General features: G+C 44.2%; 1 protein-coding gene across 1 annotated transcript; it reads right to left on the bottom strand.

Moving 5' to 3' along the window:
- Positions 1-1,922: 1,922 nt before the first annotated feature.
- On the bottom strand, positions 1,923-19,294 carry asxl1 (ASXL transcriptional regulator 1; the record flags this gene model as incomplete). Its single annotated transcript, XM_083894451.1, has 11 exons — positions 19,164-19,294; positions 15,891-15,973; positions 12,917-13,034; positions 11,440-11,641; positions 9,483-9,643; positions 8,706-8,790; positions 7,133-7,299; positions 6,910-7,006; positions 6,564-6,669; positions 4,854-5,931; positions 1,923-4,544 (listed from the first exon to the last, which is right to left on the bottom strand). Exons 1-11 carry the CDS (start codon positions 19,218-19,220, stop codon positions 1,923-1,925), a joined length of 4,776 nt encoding a protein of 1,591 aa, XP_083750577.1. The 5' UTR covers positions 19,221-19,294.
- Positions 19,295-20,546: the final 1,252 nt, after the last annotated feature.

Raw genomic sequence — 20,546 nt, 5'->3', positions numbered from 1 at the left:
GGTTCAATGTATGCAACTGGATGCCGGGACTAGTGCCCGGAGGAGGATCTGCTGCTCCGGAGAACCGCTGTTTACGCAACTATAACAGGTTTTTAAAGGTCACATAGAGTGGTCCTGAGTGGTTGCACATAAATGTTAGTTATGGAGGTCTACTTACATATATTAACTTGTTTTTATGGTCAAAAACCTCCTAGTTGCTGTGAACTAGCCGATAGAAATCCTCTTTTCTGACAGTGTTTCTTTGCTGCGAGATTTCAGAGTGAACTTTCACCCCCAGAAGACAGAGTCTTGTGATTGGCCAGTACTTTCCAGCACATCCGTTCTCAGAAGCGCAGCGCCCCCCTCTGGAACGGCGGATGCACTGCTCCTCATTATCAAAACATTGTTTTAACAGTGTTTAAAAATAGCTTCGTCACGACTCCCCGCCGCAGTCCCTTTTATGACTTTAAACCGGAGTCAGACCCAGAGTCAGAAGACACTGTTGCTCGTGAAACACCTCCACAACGGACGTTATTCTTCTTCTGCGGTTCAATGTACGCAACCGGATGTGCCCGGACTACCGCCCGGAGCAGGACGATCGGTTGTTCAGGAGAACCGCTGCTTACGTAACTATTACGGGATTTTCAGTGATCTCGTTGAGCCCCGAGATTACAATAAAACACAACGTTCTCAGCAATGGCTGAACTGTTTGTTTCGAACCGTCAGGGCTTCATAAACAAGGTAATGACGCAGATACACACCAAAAAAACAGCGATAATAGGAAATTCCGGTCTAGTTCTGCTTTAAAGAGATCTTGCTGAGCCCGAGATTACAATAAAACACAGCATTCTCAGGAGTGGCTGAACTGTTTGTTTAGAAACTTCAGGGCTTCTTAAACAAGGTAATGACGCAGATACACACTAAAAAACAGCGTTAATTGGAACTTCCGGTCTAGGTCCGCTTTAAGCAATTTTTTTAAACGATCCCTAAATCTTCAACATGACTTCATGTGTGTAATCCACCATCATGTTTCTCCTAATCCAATAGTTTACAGAATAAATATTTACCATCGATGTGATCAAGTCACCGACATTATTCATACAAAATGATTAAAGGTGCCATATGTAAGAATGTGGCCAAAAACGGTTACTACATTCAAATTCAAAATACCGAGGTCTTTTAGGATTCGTTTTATGACGTAACTGGCAACCCGTGGTTGCTCGGCTCTAAAATGAAAATGTGAAAGAGAAGGTCTACGAGATGCTAGCGAGCAGAAAATGTGAGACTCTACTGACTGCAATGAGTGGTAGACGGCGGTAGGTGGCGCCACATGCCAAAACATGATTTCAAAACATAAACATGATTTGCAGTCATATTAGGAGGATTTTATGGCCAGTTGCTTTAGATTTATTACATAATGTACCTTTAATAAATAAGCAGATTTTATTAAACGGTATTAAAGACCATTTAATAGGCTGAAGTTTAACTGAACCAAGAAATTAGTCAACAGTGAAACGACTTAATTTACTCATTTTAATGGTTAAAAAAATACTTCTTTGAGCAAAGAGACAACAACACGTCCCTGTTCGCTGAGGAAACGAGGGACCGAAACAATAATGGCCACCAAATGATGACAGGTGGAGCAAGATAAGATGAGGTAAATGTTTTTGAGGAGAGAAAACAAAAAAAGGCACAATTTACAATCAATCATGCCCCAAAATTCACAATAACAATATTAATAATAATAACAATAATAATAATAATAATTATAATAATAATAATAATATCAATACAACTAAAAAAAATCTGAAAATCTGCAACAACAAAAAAAATACAGACCAGTCATTATACAAGGCTCCTCCCTCCTGTGTGCTGTGACCTCTTCAGTCCTGCAGCTGACTCTGTACAGACACAGCTCTACAGTTCACTGCCACACCCACATGCTATCTGACCACCAGACACGACACGCACAGTTTAGACGGACCGATGCAGTCGTCGTGGCAGAACGCCCCGCAGCCTTGGCACATGATCATGGCTTTAAGGCGGCACGAGCACTTGAGCGCCACCTCCTCCGTCGCGCCGTCGGTGAACGCCTGGATGCTCAGCGTGGCCTGGCTGGAGGCCAAGCGGGGGCGGAGCTGGAGCATGCCGTCTGCCATGCTCCGGGTGAAGCCGTTATTGTCCATCACTGACACGTTGGCGGTGTAGCTCACGCTTCCCGCCTGCTTGGGCAGTTTCCCGTACAGCTGGAAGGGAAGGGAGGAAGTGGAGGAGGAAGGCGACGGGGAGGAGGAGGTGGACGGGGAGCCAGAGGAGTAGGAAGCTTTGCCGTGCTCCTTCTTCGCCATTCTGGCTAAAGTCATCTCCATGTTGAGGAGGCCCTCCATCGCGCCTCCGCTCAGGAAACTGTCCATGACGCTCACAGGCTCCTTTTTGGTAACACTCATGGGTATGATGGGGGAAGATTTGGCAAGAGCCTGGCAAGACGGCCGCGAAGTCACTTCGCTCTTCACGGCAGGCGCTGGAGAATGCTGTTGTTGGAGATGGTGGGGCAGCTGAGAGTGCGGGGGCCGCCAGTTGATCTTAATCGTGGGCAACACCTCGGTGGGACAGATGTCCGCATGGGTAGGAGATGGCCCATTGGGTATGGTCCGGTGAGCCGGCTGGGCCCGGTCTGGAACGGCTCCTGTTGACGGCTGAGGACCGCGAGAGTCTTTGATGACGGCGGACTCCACAGAAGTCTGAGCGCTAATGTCCGACTTAGTTCTGGAGGACATGGAACTGGAGGAGGAGGAGGAGGAGGAGGAGGAGGGTGGCAGAGGGGTGATGACCGGGACAGCTCCGGGGGCTTGCTGGGACTGATACTGCGAGGCTGGAGATTCCATCAGGCACAACACGGTGCGTCCTGTTGGAGACTTGTGGCTCTGAGAGACCGTGTTCAGTTCTGGTGCAGGAGACTGAGTTGAACCCTCAGGCCTGTGGCGAGACCCGGTGGTCCTGGAAATCGGCGGCCTTGGGTGTGGACCTGGCAAGCGACTGATCTCCAGCCGGTTTGCAGAGTGCGTTGGTAGAACTTTCTCCAGGGACAGGCTGCCCTGCAGTAACTGCGTGACTAAAGGGTTGTTGGCCTCCACAGTGGACACAGGTCTGGCTGAGCTGAGCTGTCTCCTGGAGGACAGGTGAGAGACTGAAGGCTTTAAGGCTTCACAACGCTCTTCTTCAGCAGAACTGTGTCGAGAAGCGACGAAATCATCTCCAGGTTCCATTTTGACCACGACATTGCCGTCTCTGAACGCCTGTGTCTGGTGCTCCTGAGAATTCGGTCGACTCTGCAAGCTGCTGGGGAAGCAAGGCTGAATGACGGTCTGTCCTTGTCGACCCGACACGTGGGCCTGGATGACGGGCTGCTGGTTCTGGGGAGAAGGGCTGCAGATGACCAGCTGACTGTTCCTCTGGGTGCTCAGAGGGGGGGACCAGTCGTGGTCAGGGTGCTGCTCGTCCTCCTGGCTCTCATTCTCACAGTCTGAAGCCGTTTCTGTCGAGTCACTGTGCGTCCCAGCCTCGTCGTCTTTCTCTATCCCACAGTCCACGCGCGGCGAGGAGGACACGTCTGTTAGCCGCCTCTCTGTAGCCGTGTGAGACGGAGGCTCCTGTGGATCCACATGGTGAGAACCATGCTGGATGACACTGCCCATTCCAACTTCCTTGACTTGCTCCTTTTCTCTGGGCTGACAGGAGCTGGCCAGCGTTTGGATAACGTCCACACCCTGAGCCCCAAACCGCGGAAGAGAATCTGGGATTGAAGTTGGGGCAAGAGTCGGCTTTCTACCACCCATGGCTGCACTCTCTGAGGGAGGTGTAGCAGGAGCAGCAACAGCAGAAGACTCCGGACTTTGCGTGGTTGGCTGCTCAGCCACAGACTCGGTTACAGTGTCGGGCTCTGGAGACGAGGAGTCAACCATCTTGTCAGTGAGGCCATTAGAGGGGCTATGAGCACTGGCCGATGTCGATTCCGTTTCCTCAACAACGTCTGATCCTCCAGCGGCCTCCTCCCGAGGAGGACTCGGCGTCTGCGGGGGCTCCATGGACGTGGACGTCGAGGTAGTGGACAGGGACGGGGAGGGCTGGGGCGTGGGATCTACACTGAGAAGCAGTAATTGTGTTCCAGACGAATTAGAGCCCGAAGACGCTCCCTGCTCATCCATCTCACCATCTCCCCTGCTGGCGCTTCCTCCTCCTCCTCCTCCTCCTCCTCCTCCTCCTCCTCCGGGCTCGATAGGTCCTGGATGCTCTCGCGATCTTCGTCCATTGCTGCTATCCGGTAGCCCAGCAGAAGTCCGCAGCCTGACCCCCGCCGGCCCTGCCCCGTCGGTAGAGGCTGCAACAGCAGCAGCGGCCTCGCGCTGGGCCCGGGCTTGCTGGGCGCGGGCTTTGATGTCTGCCAGCGTGCGTGCGCCCCCCGTCCCCGACCGCCGCGAGCCCTCGCCGGGGGGCACGATCCTCGGGCAGATCTGGTAGGTGGGGTGCCCTTTGACCCAGGGAGGTTTGATTCTGGACAGCTGAATCTGGGACAGAGGGACAAAGACAGTGAGTAAACTTCATTAAAACAATTAATCCATGACTAAATTAATCGTCAACTATTTTGATAATCGATTAAGCAGTTTGAAGCTTTTTTTCATGATTAAAACATGATTTCTGATTGTTTCAGCTTCTGAAATGTGAATTTTTTCTTCGTTTCTTTGCTCCAAATAACAAAGAAATCTTTAAAACTGAATCATTTTAGACATTCGCAAAAGTAATTTCCAGGTTTGACACTGATCAACAACCAAACGATTAATAAAGAGAATAATAGAGTTGCAGCAACAAAAACGTACCCGGATGGGCGGCACCTTGGGCTCCTCTGTTGTCGGCTGCGGCTTCTCTGAACGGACACCGTCAATTGTGGTACGAAAGGACTGACGATCGTCAAGCCGCGGCCTCTTTTCGGGGAAGCTGGAGAAGGCCTGGCTCTCGTCTGGCCTCCTCTTCTGCTCTTTGAGCTGGGCGCTGGGTACAGGAGTGCTGGCTGGGCTGGCTGAGGGGCTGCTGTCACGGCTGCTAGTGGTGGTGGTGGTTCCTCCTGTGACGGATGTGACCACGGACGCTGTGTCGTCCAAGGGATCGGCGGCGACTGCGGCACTGGAAGACGCCGAGGAGGACGACGACGAGTCCAGGCCTGCGGCGAAAGCTCCCTGCGTGTCTGAAGGCGAGGAGGGCGAGGACGCGGGCGAAGAGGCGGATGAAACGGAGGAGGAGGAGGACGAAGGGGAGGAGGTGGAGACCAGGGTGGGTGCAGTCTCTTCGGGGAGCAGACGCGATGTAACTTCGGGTTCTTCGTTTGCGCTGGTGGACGCAGGGCTGGGGCTGGGGCTGGGGCTGGGGCTGGGGCTGGGGCTGGGGCTGGGGCTGGGAGTCGGAGTAGGGGTGGGAGTGCGAGTCGGGGTAGGAGTCGGGGTAGGAGTAGGAGTCGGGGTGGGTGTCGGAGTAGGCGTAGGAGTGGGAGCTGGCACAATGACTGGTTCCGGACTGGGAGCAGGCTTCGGCTCAACAGGGACTGCCTCATCTGGAAGCTCCACGCCGCATTCAGCCTGCAGCACCACTTCGCCTTGAACCACCGTGTTCTCGGGAACGGGCGAGCCGACAGAGACGGCCGAGATGTCCACGGCAGCGCTGGCCTCTGTGGCGTCTGCGGGCGGCAGGGCCGGAGCGGCGGCCTTGCAGAGGGTCCTGCGGGCTCTTCGCCGCAGGTCGGCCCGCGTGCGTCTCCTCATCCTGCCGTCTCTCCTCCGCCGGCCCACAGTGCGTCTCTTTGGCGCCGCCACCACAGCCACGTCGCTGTCGAGCACGGCAGCTGCGACCTCGCTGCTTTCGCTCATGGTGAGCTTCAGGGATTCCTCTCGTGTTAAGCCAGACCTACAGATTCAAAGACATCACGTTAGGACGTCGTGGCAAAAGCAATGTTTATTACAGTGGCCGTGACTGATGGAGGAGGACATTTGTGACTTCAAAAATGTCACTTGGGGTCACTTAGAAACTTCCTTATTTTGGAGGAAAAGCACAATATAAATCTAACATTAAATGAATCAGAAATACACTCTACGCATTGTTAATGTGGTAAACGACTATTCTAGCTGCAAACGGTTTTTAATGGAATATGTACATAGGTGTATAGAGGCCCATTTCCAGTGTTCTAATGGTACATTGTGTTTGCTAATGGCGTTAGAAGACTATTGGATGATTAGAAAACCCTTGTGCAATGATGTTAGCACAGCTGAAAACAGTTTTGCTGGTTCTAAAAGTCATTATTTCTAATCTTTTCAATGTCTCGACTATATTTTCTATTCATTTTGCAACTATTTTGATGAATAAAAGTCTGACTTTTAATGGAAAAAACAAAAAAATTGTATAGGTGAGCCCCAAGCCCCATCAACCCATCTGGTGTTCATGTTTTGGCATCAAGGCTTTTCTCATAAATGTCATCTTATGACCCCCAAGAATGACAAAAAAACGATCTCACAGCTCAGTGAAAATAGACGGACTCTTACTTTTGCCCGTGGTATTCTTCAAAGAACTTCTCCTTCCACGCCTCCACCTTCTTCTCTTTCTCCATTTCCTGTCGGAAACGCACCTGCATCTCATGGGTGAACTCGCCTACAACAGCACAAACACACGTTAGGCCTCTGAGATAAGACTTCATTTCAATCCCCTCTATTATTTATACATTTGGTAACACATGTGTTCCATCACAGTTACAGCCCATAAACTCCTTAACTGTGCAGTATCTCTTTAAAAGTCTGAAATCACATATTTTCTAAGGCTGACGTAAATATTGCAATTCCAGGAAAATAGAACAATTAGATCTAAAATCAAAATAACTGAACATTTATTTACCCTCAGCCAGTCTCTCTTTCCAGCTCTGGGAGGCATGGGTGAAGAACTCATTATTGAGAGCTGAACTACTCAGTCTGGCCATACCATCAGGGCCAATCTGCAGGAAGAGAGGGGGCATGACAGGAATGAATGATACTCAGAAATGACTTCTACTACTACTTCAAGAACATTAGTACACAAGGAGAGTACACCCGCCCTGATAAAAAAAATCAGAAAAACATACCTGTCGGTCAACTTCTGGCAGCAGCTGCAGCAACTGCTGCTGTGAGTGTGTGGGGAAGGCTGCAAACGTCCGCACGTTAATGAGGGCTCTGATGTTGGTGTTGACCAGGATGGAGCCCGGTGTTTCAAAGTCCACGTCCACTCCTCCTCGACTCCTCTTCATCGGTCCTGAAAAGAACAACCATGCAAGTTAAGTTTTATCTGCAGATTCACTTCCCACATGTACACACAAAGTCATAAGGAAAACCTCTTATACACTACCGTTCAAAGGTCTGGGCTCACATATACAATCTTTGTTGTGTTTTCCATTAAAAGTCAGACTTTTATTAATCAAAAGAGTTGCAAATTGAATAAAAAAATATAGTTGAGACATTGACAAGATTAGAAATAATGACTTTTATTCAAAAATAATATGATAAGCAAACGCAATGTACCATTAGAACACTGGAAATGGGCCTCTATACACCTATGTACATATTCCATTAAAAACCAGACGTTTGCAGCTAGAATAGTGGTTTACCACATTAACAATGTGTAGAGTGTATTTATGATTCATTTAATGTTATATTCAATGGGAGAAAAAGTGATTTTCCTTCAGAAATAAGGACATTTCTAAGTGAGCCCAAACTTTTGAACGGTAGTGTGTCTATGGCTGCATTAACACTGATTTGTATCCTCCCATGTGACACAAATCATATGCGAGACATAAAGGTCAACAGGAAGAAACGCACACAGATTCAAATATCACTGGATCAGTAAATAAATCAGATTTGAATCAGATGTGTATTAGGGCTGCAGTGATCGAATATTTTTGTAATTGAGAATTCGACCAATTATTTTTCGGTTAATCGAGGACACAAAATATATATATTTTGATTTTTAAAAATGATTATTATTCATTTTTTAATCCGATTACTTCATCAATCAAGGAATAATCAGTAGAATATGCGATTACAAAAATATTCGACATCTGCAGCCCTAGTAAGCTACATCAAATCAGCTAACATCAATGTTTACGTTAGCGTGTGCCGACAGCATTAGCAACTAGATGCTTTGGGCTCATATGCTGAATCATTGAGGACGTGCTGTTGTGGTTTACGATAGTTTGCAGTGGTTACACAGCACCTGGTTAACTTCTTGTTTAAGTGTGAAATGGACATTTTCTGCCTTTTACGGACTGTTTCACTCTCCGTCTATGCCATCGCGCCAGCTGAAATCCAGACGTGCGGTGTGCGTCTGCTAAAACGGTCCGTGTGGAACAATGATCCCTGTGCCAAACAGGCTGCGCAAGATAGGAATCAAACAAATACTCGAGGCGGAATTTATAGGAATTTTTGTAATCGAATTACTCGAGTAATCATTGCAGCCCTAGTGTGTATTTTGCCATCTAAGAGGTGTGATCAGATAGATCCCATCGAAGTAATTCGTACATCCTTAAAAATAAGATTGCGGCAAATGACAAACACACTTGGAGACTATCCACAATCGCATGACTCTTTTGGAGCACGGGGTCTCACGTTTTTTTTGCCTTTTTTAAGGATGTCTTGATTTAAAAACAGAGGAAAGGTCCTTACCTGAAGGGACATGCTCTCCATTAACTTTCAGAGGCGTGAGGACAACGCGAGGCATCATGACTGCTTTTTTCCTCTGTCTCCCAGACTGTAAACAAACACAAGGAGACGAGATAAGTTCACAGAAATCTTATTAGCAGCTTTGTCTATTAGGGATCTGGTTCAAGAAATACGCTACGTGGCTGAAGACTCAGGCTTTATCCACACAGAAATAGAACTTTCCCCGTTATGATCGTTTTTGGTTGAAATGTGGGATTGTTTCAAGAACGTACACTGTAGTACATAGAACAGGCCTGTATATGATGCTGTACACTGGCATAGAAATACAACAAAAATGGAGAAGACAATGTGGTACAAAAACATTGTGTGCTATGAGCAAATTTTCTTTCTTCTTTTTAATATAGCCTTATTTGAATATTACATATGATATAAAGTAAATAGACCAAACTAACTCCAAACACAAGTAGAAGAAGATGACAACACCGATAGTGACAACCAATGCAAGAGCAAGAGATGTGACCATGACATCATCGTGCTCGCAGAGTTGCGTACTGATCGTCTACACCAAAAAGCAAGGGTGGCATTTTGAGATTTTTTTCCCACTGTGGGACCCGTTTTCCAAAAATAGCATTTTATAGCTTCCAAAACGCTGGTTCCAAGGAAATAAAAAAGCTGAAACGACAAAGCTTTGGCTTTTCAGATTCTCCTGAACTGATTCTCGTGTGTACAGGCCCGAATCGCGAACATTCGATTGTGCACATTGGAAACACGGCTGCTGACCTGTCTCGATCGGCTTAGTCTGGTCTGAGCGTGCGGGGTTTGCTGCGTGTCTGTGCGTCCCTGTTGTCCTGCTGAGCGGCTCAGACGGGTCTGTGGTTGGTTGCTTGGAGCCTGCGGCTCTGTAGAGCAGGAGGCACTGGAGGAACTTTCATCCACCGAGGCTGAAAGAGGGTGAATCAAAAAACACTGTCAGACATCCACTCACAAACGAGTGACACACTCTCCTGACAGATAGTCCAACAACATTGACACCACACATGTAGTTGACAGCATTTAGCAGCAAGCTTCGACATACACTTCCATTAAAAAGTTTGGGGTCACTTAGAAATGTCCATATTTTTAAGGAAAAGCACTTTTTTCAATGAATATAACATTAAATAAATCATAAATACACTCATACATTGTTAATGTGGTAAACGACTATTCTAGTTGCAAACATCTGGTTTTTAATGGAATATGTGCATAGGTGTATAGAGGCCCATTTCAAGTGTTCTAATGGTACATTGTGTTTGCTAATGGCGTTAGAAGGCTATTGGATGATTAGAAAACCCTTGAAAACCCTTGTGCAACAGCTGAAAACAGTTTTGCTGGTTCTTTGACGAAAGGGCAAAATTATTATTAGGAATAAAAACAATTATTTCTAATTTTGTCAATGTCTTAACTACATTTTCCATTCATTTTGCAACTCTTTTCATGAATAAAAACGTGACTCCAAAAAAAATTGTATAGGTGAGCCCAAACTTTTGAACGGTAGTGTATTTCCAGAGATCACTGAAAAGTAGCTTCCATCTGAGGAGCTTCTATCTGAAGCTACTTTTAAGAAAACATCCGCTGGTTTGTCATAAACGGTATTTTTGCACCATCGTTGCCAGCGTTGGGCAGCCAGGTTTCAGTACAATGAGTTTCCACAACAACAAAAACACATTATTACAGTTACTCCCTTATACCCGACTTATTTAGGGGCTTCAACAATGAATTATTTCCCTTATCAATGCGTTTCCTTTAGTGCTGAGCACGTTAACGGCATCAACGCTAATGTATGCCACGTTTCCACGATGACTGACCAGAAAAAGATGCGCGCGACGTCACGCCTACGTGACTCCCGATTGTTAAAATGAGTCTCTAAAGTAACGCTAAACTTTAAAAACAGAGGCACACATACGCAGTACACAGGTACGCTGGTTATTTGTAGCGCTGCTCTTTTCCTTTAATAAACAGACCGCTCCAGTTCCACTGTAGACTCGCTAATGGCACTAAAGGAGCTAACGCAGCTAACTAGCATCATGGAAACACATGCGTCAACGTGCCCAGCACTAGTTTCCTTTTCTCTGCTCTCGACCTCATTTATTTTCAGCAGAAAAAACAGAGTAGACGCCCGCTACTATTTTTGTAAGACAATTACAAAAAATAAAGGGTAAAAATCTTTAAATGCCAGATCCATCTCGATCACTGGGTTTGTTGCAGCCTGTAGTGAAGGCTGTTGTGGTCAGAGACTTGTTTTGAGTTTTTCCCCAGGACACTGTTAAAAAAGCAAACGTTCGCTCCGTTCACACACGAAGGAAACAAACACCGGAAGTGCTGCATGGAAATAGGAAGTCGGACCCTTTGTCAGTTCTGTATTTTAAAAAAAATCAGGTCTATGGGTTAATCTGCCAACTCTAGATTTTAATAGTGAATCAAAAACTTTTAAACAGTTAAACAAGTAGTGTATTTCACCAAGCCATGTCCACTGCAGCCTCACAGTCTGCACTGCATCACTTCAACGCTGAATGTCATGGTTTACATTAACACCAAGGACAAATGTGGCACCGCGATTACATCAGTCACCCCAAAAACCTTCATATGCACATATCCAAGGTGAGTGAAGCAGACAACGGCCTATAAATAGCTCACGGTAAGAGAGCCGAGCCATTTAGAATAATGTCTGGTGTGTTCGGTGTACAGTGTACGGCGTTACCATCGTTGTCTCCACTGGCAGCAGCCGTCTCGGTGGAATCACAGCTCTCCTGCTCTGCGGCGTCCGAGGGACCGACGGAGACGACGGCTGTGCCCGCTGTCGGGGTGCTGCTGCTGCTGGACGCCGGCTGGGCTGTGCTGCCTGCTCCCTCAGCTGCCGTCTCTGACTCCGAGGTCGTCTTTGTCCACTGGAGGGCGTTCTTCTACAGGGTCAAGAATGGAAAAGTTAGTCGGACTCTTCAACGTTGTCATTAACCTCTTTTTAGACCAATAGTGACATGTTAATAAAATTAAATGGGGTTTTAATGATTTGGTACCTAAGAAATCTCAAATGGCACAGATTGTGCCAAACCGTGCCAAAAGAGAGAACGCCTAGACATCTCTTTGCTAAAACCTCTGTCATTTTACTCTGCATCACTTCAGCAGCATCACACTTTGCACAGCTCATGTCCACATGTTGTTACATGACCTCCATGTGTTTTTAAGCTCCTGCTGCTGATTTTAAAAGTGATATTTGCTTTAAAATGCAATATTTTTTTAGGCGAGAGAAAAAAAAATCCTTCATTTATGCTGTGTTCCATGTGCATTTACTCTGACACAGTGGCATCTACAGTGACAACTTACACCTATGGTGGAATCTCACAAGTGTTATCGTTATTTTGATACCAAGATAATCCACATAGAGCTTGTAACTGCAGAGATTTACTCTATTTAGTTTGGGCATGTAATTTTCGAGCAGGGACTCCAAAAAGAGGGTCAGGGAAGAAGAGGCTGCCTCATTTAGGCCGGGAAAGCATTGCCGTATTTCTACCAATAAGCCGGGGGGGCGCTGTTGCGTAGCTCTACCACCGACACGCTGAACCAATCGACCGGGATTTATGGTTAAGACCTATGTTTGAAGACGTCGAAATCAAGGCACTGGCACAAGTTGATATTACTTTATTGACCTCCGCTAAGGAGGTAAACGTTTTCGCCAGTATTTGTTTGTCTGTCTGTTAGCAACATAACTCAAAGGGCCATGAACGGATTTGGATGAAATTTGATAACAACAACCTCACATGAATATGTGATTTAATTCACTCACTGTTTTTCACAAGCTCACAGTAATATTATGCAGCCAGGGGGCGGAGCCTGATTTAACTGGTCAAAAATACAGCAGCCAGACTCATTAGTGGCACCAAAAATTCAACATGCAACTCCTGCTCAAGCTCATCTACACTATTTATCCATAAAAAAAACATGATTTTGTTTGTCTCGTGAGTCTGTTTACGTGAAGTGATTTATTACTTCACTTACGTTCATCTGAACGTGTATTGTTGGTTCATTAGCTGTGCGTGTATGATGTTTTCATGTACACTGAAGAAATACACTTGACTTCAGACACTGCATGACCTTGGCAGCCAGGCAGACTGATGAATACAAAGCAGCTGGATCATGGCTTGATTATAAACATGATTTATTAAATTGCATTCAAGTACCTTCAGGGTGAACAGGCTCATTCGTCCAGGCAGTTTGAAGAAGATGCTGTTCTTGACTCGGTCTCCTCTCACCTGGGAGTGCAGCATTGTGACCAGGCAGGCCAGAGGGGCTGTGCCACTGTGTGTGTGGACGCACAAAGAGCAAAATAATCAAGTCACGTTAGAAATGGGCTTCAATATCCAGAGATTCAATTAATATTGTAACCACATGGGTTTACATTAGAGCTGCAACTGACGATTCTTTTCGTAATCGATTAATCTGTCGACTATTTTCTCGATAAATCGTTTGTCGTTCAGCCACTGCTGAGAACGCTATGTTGCATTGTAATCTCGGGCTCAGCGAGATCTCAGAAAAAAACAGTGTCTTCTGACTCTGGGTTCGACTCCGGGTCAAAGGTCGTAAAAGGGACGACCTTTGGGAGTCGTGACGAAGCTATTTTTAAACACTGTTAAAACAATGTTTTGATAATGAGTAGCAGTGCATCCACCATTCCAGAGGGGGGAGCTGCGCTACTCTGAGCTGACGTGCTAATTACGTCACTTCCAGGTATTAGCCAATCACAAGATAGTTGTCAAAGCTCTACGATGGCCAATCACAACACAGTTCTGTCTTCTGGGGGTGAAATTTCAGTCTGAAACAGCGCGGCTGACGAGAGCTTCAGTGAGGAGAGATTTCTACCGGCTCATTTACAGTAACTAGGAGGTTTTTGACCATAAAAACAAGTTAATGTATGTAAACAGACCTCCATAACTCACATATATGTGCAACAGGAGAAGCTAAAACGATCAGAAATCTTGTTTTAATCATGAAAAAAGCTTCAAAGCGTTTAATCGATTATCAAATTACTTGACGCTTAATACTCGATTAATCGTTTCAGCGCTCGTTTACATTCTTTCGTTTCATTCGTTTACATCCCGACGTGGGTTGGATGGTGCAGATGTTTCAGTTTTCCCCATCAATACTCTTCATCGAGGTTCACAGTGCAATTGTACAGCGCCCTCGGCTCCGTTAACTACGAGTATTATTAGCAACAAATTGCTGCAATGCCACCTGTCAGCAGACAGCTGAAGCTGAAGTTGTGACAGCAGTCGCAGAATAAAACATGTGATACTCCTGATTGTTTAAAACCCGTTTTTACACGGCTGTTTGCTTTGTGAGTGAGAGGGACACTGGACAAAAAGCCCTCCTATACTGAAATCAGAGCAGAGTGATAAGACAGTAAAAAATTAACATGTTTTATATTATAGCCGAGACAAAAATCGGTATGCGTGGTCGAAGCAGACGTGGCTCGACATTTTAAATATCCACCTGTGATTTTGTAAAAACAAGGGCAATGTGCTTCCCAATGTACTGCCCTGGAATCACATCATTTTTATTTATTTATTTAAAAACAGGCTTTACTTTGGACTGACAGGCAAAGTCAGTCGCTTCCTGTCATCTGAATGTCAACTGACACCATATCACAAATCAGTTTAAAGTGACGGTCGTTAATGACATTGACTTTCCACACAAATCCCCTCAGATACTCTCTCAGCTCTGGGTAAAGTTGCGGAGTATGAAGTAGTAGTGGTAGTATAAAATACTACCAGAAAATGACAGAAAACGAGTAAGTGACCTACGTCAGGAGGTAGTATATGTTTTCGCCAGAGTTTGTTTGTCTGTTAGTGAGCAACATAACTCGAAAAGTCACGGACGGATTTGGATGAATTTTGGACGTGATCCGTAGACGCTATCGCTATTTTGTGGGGGGCTGAGCTGCCTCGTCGGAGGTTACTGAATGGAACAGGGTTATAGTCCAACAACTCACCTTCTGTTGGTCAGCAGCAGGTCAGTGGTGCATGGAGAGAGAGAGAGAGAGAGAAATACATAATAGTGCATTAGGTTCACGTACTAGTGAACAGAAGTACAAAAACGCATCCAAAATTGGAGCAAATGGTACAACTCGCCATTTTCCTTTGACAATAATCACAGTGTGGTACAATTTATGGTAGAATTTAACATCCATAACTCTTTTACCCAAAAAAAACAGTGCTGGGTGGTATGACCAAAAATATATAACATGGTATTTTTTCAAAATTCTAACGGTTTCACGGTACACAACAGTATTTTTTTCATGCATAATCAGTTGTTCACAGCATTTTTTACTGGTTGAGAACAGAATTACTGCAGTAGATTAATTTAGAATGGTCTATTTTACAGTCATGAATACTGTAGAATAACTCCACACGAGTAGAGGTTCGCATGGCACCAGAAAATGATGCTTTGACTCGACTTTTGAATTCCCTGTGTTACCTGCTGATGTGGAAGGGTGCCGACCTTAACTTCAAGCACTCTTCATATTCCAAGACATACTTGCGGCTAAGGTGGTGGAACAAAACGCTCATATCGTCATCTCCAGCGACAACTTTAGCCCGACAACACTTGAATAAAATGGTTGTTTGGTTAATGTCTGATTTTTTTAAACCCAAAAAACTTCCGAACAACAGACACGGCTCCATTTTTTGGCACAAGTTCTTCTGTGTTAGCATGTTCTACTAGCTCTGCAGCTTCTGCAGATTTCGGGAACTTTCCGTGTCCTATCCATCTTCACCGTCACGTAACACCAGAGTGCTTTAAACCTCAAAACCTCGCAGTCGCACCATGCGAGTTTAGATGTGCAACATTGAAAAGGGCTCCGTCTGAAAAGATGTCAATATACCAGTATGTATATAGATTAAAAATTCATATCATAACAAAAATATAAACCGGTATTCGGTGTGAACCGGTACACCACCCAGCACTACCACAAATTACAAAACTAAACCATGGGGAACTCAACATGAAATCTACAGCTTTATAAGGGTAGTTAGTAGGACAGATATGTGTACATTTTTGAGCCTAAAACTAAGACTTATTTGATTAGTGCTGTAATAGTCGTAGCTTGCAGTTCTACATATAATAATGTGTGCACATGTGTGCGTGTGTGAGTCTGACCGCATTTCCTTCAGCCCCTTGGTCTGGATGACGTGGAGGATTTGTTTGGGAGTCATGGGAGCATCAGAGAAGTTCTCCAGAACCTGGAAAACATCCAACATGTTTTTTAAACCACACGGACATAAACATTCTGAACAAAAAAAACATCAGACAAAAACCTTCTGTGGTTCAGGGAGGAGGAGGACGACATAAACATTCACAAACTGAGGACGACGGCTACATGGAGCTGTAATCACTAAAGGAATTGAGCGGGATATTTCACGGGTGTAAAATGACATGGCATCTACAAAGACTTACAGCTATTCAAAACCCACTCATGCCATCTAACATATGGCTTTTGTCTGTAATGGGAATGGATACAGTTGGCTTTGAGTCGCTCAAATAACTAGAGTAGAGTACATGTTTTTTTTTTTATCATCTCTAATAGATCACGCCGTGTCAAAACGTTAAATTTGCTACTTTCTTCTTCTACTGCCTTCAAGTTGGCAGCGTCTACACTGCACCAGAAAAGATGCAGGGTCAATGACAGGATATAGATTGGTGTAATCAAACCTCTTCTTTAAAAAAAAAAAAATCTTGACCCAGATCAGGGGTCAGCTCTCGAGCCACATGTGGCACTCTGCAGTGGCTCCTTGTAGCTTTAGAGATCAAGGCGACAAATAAAAGTGTCTTAATATCTTTTGCATCACATCCAACGTCGACGTAAAATTCAATATTCAGTACATGTTTGGATGTGTCCTGTCCATCTTTGGATCCACATACTGTTTTCTCAAGCACGAACAACATACAATCCAAACATTTGCTTCGTTTATTTCAAAGTGGGTTCATTTAATGTCTTTAATTTGCCACAAACCAATGAAGAACCAGGTCTAAGGGGTCTAGAGGTTGGGTATAAACTGAACATGTTGTAGTTCTTAAATGTCATGAATGAAAGAGAGACAATTGCTATTGTATATAGTTTGTCTGTATAAAAACCTCCATACGTGTTATTATCTTCATCTTGTGTGTTTTTTTGCAGCTCCAAATGAATTTTATTTGGGCGGAGAGATGACAAAAATGGCTCTTTTCATCCTTAAGGTTGCAGACCCCTGACCCAGATGTTTCCACCACCTATCTAAATCTGAAATTGAATCCAATTACTCTTTGTACAGCACTGGTTTGTTTATGTCCAGAATAAGAAAACATGTGTATGTTCTGCATCTACCAGTAAGCCCCCAAATATAATAAATAAAAGACCTGCATTGTTTCATTGAGATGCAGATTCCTCAGCAGCATCCCATTCTCGTTGCTGCTGTGCAAGCTGCAGCCTCGAGGACCCACTGTGCACAAGCTCACAGATTTCAGTCGACGCCACGGGGTGGTGGAAGCGTGCGGCTAAAGACGTGTTTCAATCCGCCACATGTGTCTTTGTTTGATCAGAATCCAAATCGCTCAGCTGTGACAAGTAACAAAACCTGAACCTCATTCACCTCCTGTGTATATTTGATTTAAACATCTGTTCCACCACTGGAAATAGCAAAACTGCCCAATTGGTGTAAACGTATGAATTGAATTCATTTCCAAACAGAAATAAAAGAAGCATTCTTTTGTTATTTTGATTTGCCAACATACATTGGTCAAAACTGAACTTAGATTTTCAAAATCGGCCGTCTGTGTGGGCCAGACTGTGAATCATCTCATCAATATCACACAACATGCATCAAATTACACCATTTTCCAAATCCAGTGACTCTTTCCTCACCCATACTGCACCACCTGCTAAACCACCTGCACAACTTCATTTTTATTCAACGTACTCAATGCAAAATGAGACCAAATGTAGTGTGTTTCTGGAGAAATTTAATTGAAAAAAATTGAAAATATTTGCAAATCAGGAGATATTTGGGAGCGTTGTTTTGTTGCTGCTGAGCTTACACCATAAAAAGACACCATGGTCTTTATCATAGAATACCAATTGTCTCAAATGTAAAAAAAAAAACGTGCATTCATGCCGTAAAACCTTCAGGGTGCACCGAAACAAAACAAAAAATATGCCCAAAAAAGCCCAGCACATGTAGTTTTGCAGATGGCAATTCTATCGTGATTAACCCGATCAGGATGGACGTCGTGAACACAGTGAGATGAGCCACAGCAAATGTCAGGAGGGACATTTTTGTTGGTAATAACATCTTTATATTATCAGCATGGGCTTTTGGGTGCAGGCGTGTGTGCAGAATAGCACTTTTTACAATTAAATATAGTCATTTGTGCACAAAAAAATGTCTCAGAAGACTGTATTGGGCTGCTGTATGTTTGGGGGATTACGCCCATTGTACCCTGCTAATGAAAAGAGACAATGAACATGATTTCCTATGCATATGAAACACAATGTAGTAATCAACACTGTGCCTGATTTACATGAAATGAGACTGAGCCCAGGCACCTGAACGCCTTGACCTCAAACTACCATGGACTTAAATGACATGTAGGCAAATTACCAATCTTAAGTGGATAATGTAATCGACCACTCTTATTGCAGGCAGTGTGTGTGTAACGTTTAAATCACAGCTGATTCACTCCACTCCTCTCAATATTCGTGTTCCCTATACTGACGATAGAAACAAACATAATCTGAGGTTTAAATAACGGGCTGAGCTGTGATTTTCATGCACCGTTCCATGTCAATGTGGGTTCTGAAGACAACCGAGCTATGGGTCAACGTCAACGCTTAGCTTTGTAGCTTTGCTAATGTTAGCGAAACACAATGCTCCACAACATTAGCTGGCTACTCCTCTGTCGAGTTAAACGGTTAGCGAACCACCAAGGTTTAACACCACCTCTCATTGACAGGTTTGCCAAACACACGGCACGTAAAACACGCCGTGGGGACGGTGCAGCGACAGTGTTACACTGGATTGCTCGGATGATAATTAGCATAGCACTAGCTTGTTTGCTACCTAGCAAACAAAGAGCTCAAAACAGGGGAGGTGTGTGTGTGTGTTCGCGTTGCTAACCAGCGTTAGCATGCTGCGTGGCGTAGCGTTTTTATGTTAACAGTCGGAACGACGTGCTGCAAATGCACAAACGCCACCTCTCACTTGGTCGGTTTCACCCGAAGCCTGTGTGCTACGTTAGCACTCATGCGTGTGTTGGTAGCTAACGTTAAAGCAGAACCCAGGCTGTGGTCGTGAGGAGAATATTCAAACACCACAACACATCTGGATCCATCACCTCTCATTAATTCACGCGTAGCTCACTCGCGGCTATTTAAATATAAAAATGAGACGTTTTTACCATGCGAGCTGCCTCAGCCCAGGTCCGCTCCTTCTTTCTCTTTTGTTTGTCCTTCATTTCCTCTGCGCTGGTGTCTGCGGGGTTAGCCTGCTGCCTGTGTGTCTACAAAGCAACCTCAATGCGATGGCGGCTTAGCTGCTTAGCAAGATGGCTAACTACGTTGTAGGTGAGAGCCGCGGCGAGACGTTCCTTTGAGCTCGGGGACGATGCTGCGGTGTGACGGTGCTCGTCTCTGCCAACCCTGTCACGACTGCGCCCAGTGATCTGCTGCTTAAACGAGCTCGACATACACCATCGTCTCCGCGTAGCCACAGGAGCAGGGAGGGAGTGTGTGAGTGAGGGAGCCGGACTGACTGACTGTGGTGCTGCTGCTGCTGCTGCTGCTGCTGCAGGACAAGCCTCTCTGGAATGCAACAACCAGGTCAAAGTTCAAACGCTCCGCAGGAATGCAACAAAACAACGTCCGGCCCTCCGCATGCGCATATTATACAGTATAAGAACATATATACATACATGCATTATATACACACACACGTTTTGGTACATTATATATGTATGTGTACACACATATATATATTTATGCGTGTTTTAGTAGATCATATATGTATACACACACATGCATACATATATATATAGCATGTCAAATAATAATTGTTATATGTATATACGTATATATATATATATATGTATATATATATATATGTGTGTGTATAATTATTACCTACTAATTTTCTTAGATTCTGTTAAGATTTGCCATTGTCTAGTTTCAAATATGTTCTTAACAGTTTTAAAACATGCTATAATATTATATATTTATATATATATATGTGTATGCATATACGTTATATTATAGCATGTAAAGCTGATTTATATATTTATATGTGTGTGTGTGTGTGTTTTTTAGTAGATTATATGTGTATATACACACATACATATATATGTATATGTGTGTGTGTATATATATATAATTATTACCTACTCATTTTCTCAGATTCTGTTTAGAGTTTAGAGAGTATGTTATATTGGTTACAATTATAAAATAATATAATGTATATACATATATGTATAAACATTATATTATAGCATGTAATATAATAATTTTAGCAGAATTATATAGATATATGTATATATATATATGTATATATATATATGCATATATATATGTACGTATATATATATGTGTATATATATATAATTATTACCTAATAATTTTCTCAGATTCTGTTTCCATTGTCTAGTGTGAAACAGTGTTGAAAAACATTTGAAACATGCTATAACATAACGTATATGCAAATATATATATATGCATATATGTTATATTATATATGTTATATGTTATGTTATATATATATTATGTTATGTTATATTGGTTACAATTATAAC

Source organism: Microchirus variegatus (assembly GCF_963457635.1).
Source record: "Microchirus variegatus genome assembly, chromosome: 9".
In the NCBI taxonomy this organism is placed as follows: Eukaryota; Metazoa; Chordata; class Actinopteri; order Pleuronectiformes; family Soleidae; genus Microchirus; species Microchirus variegatus.
Note: the sequence above shows the minus strand (reverse complement) of the source record. Positions and strands in the feature narration are given on the sequence as shown.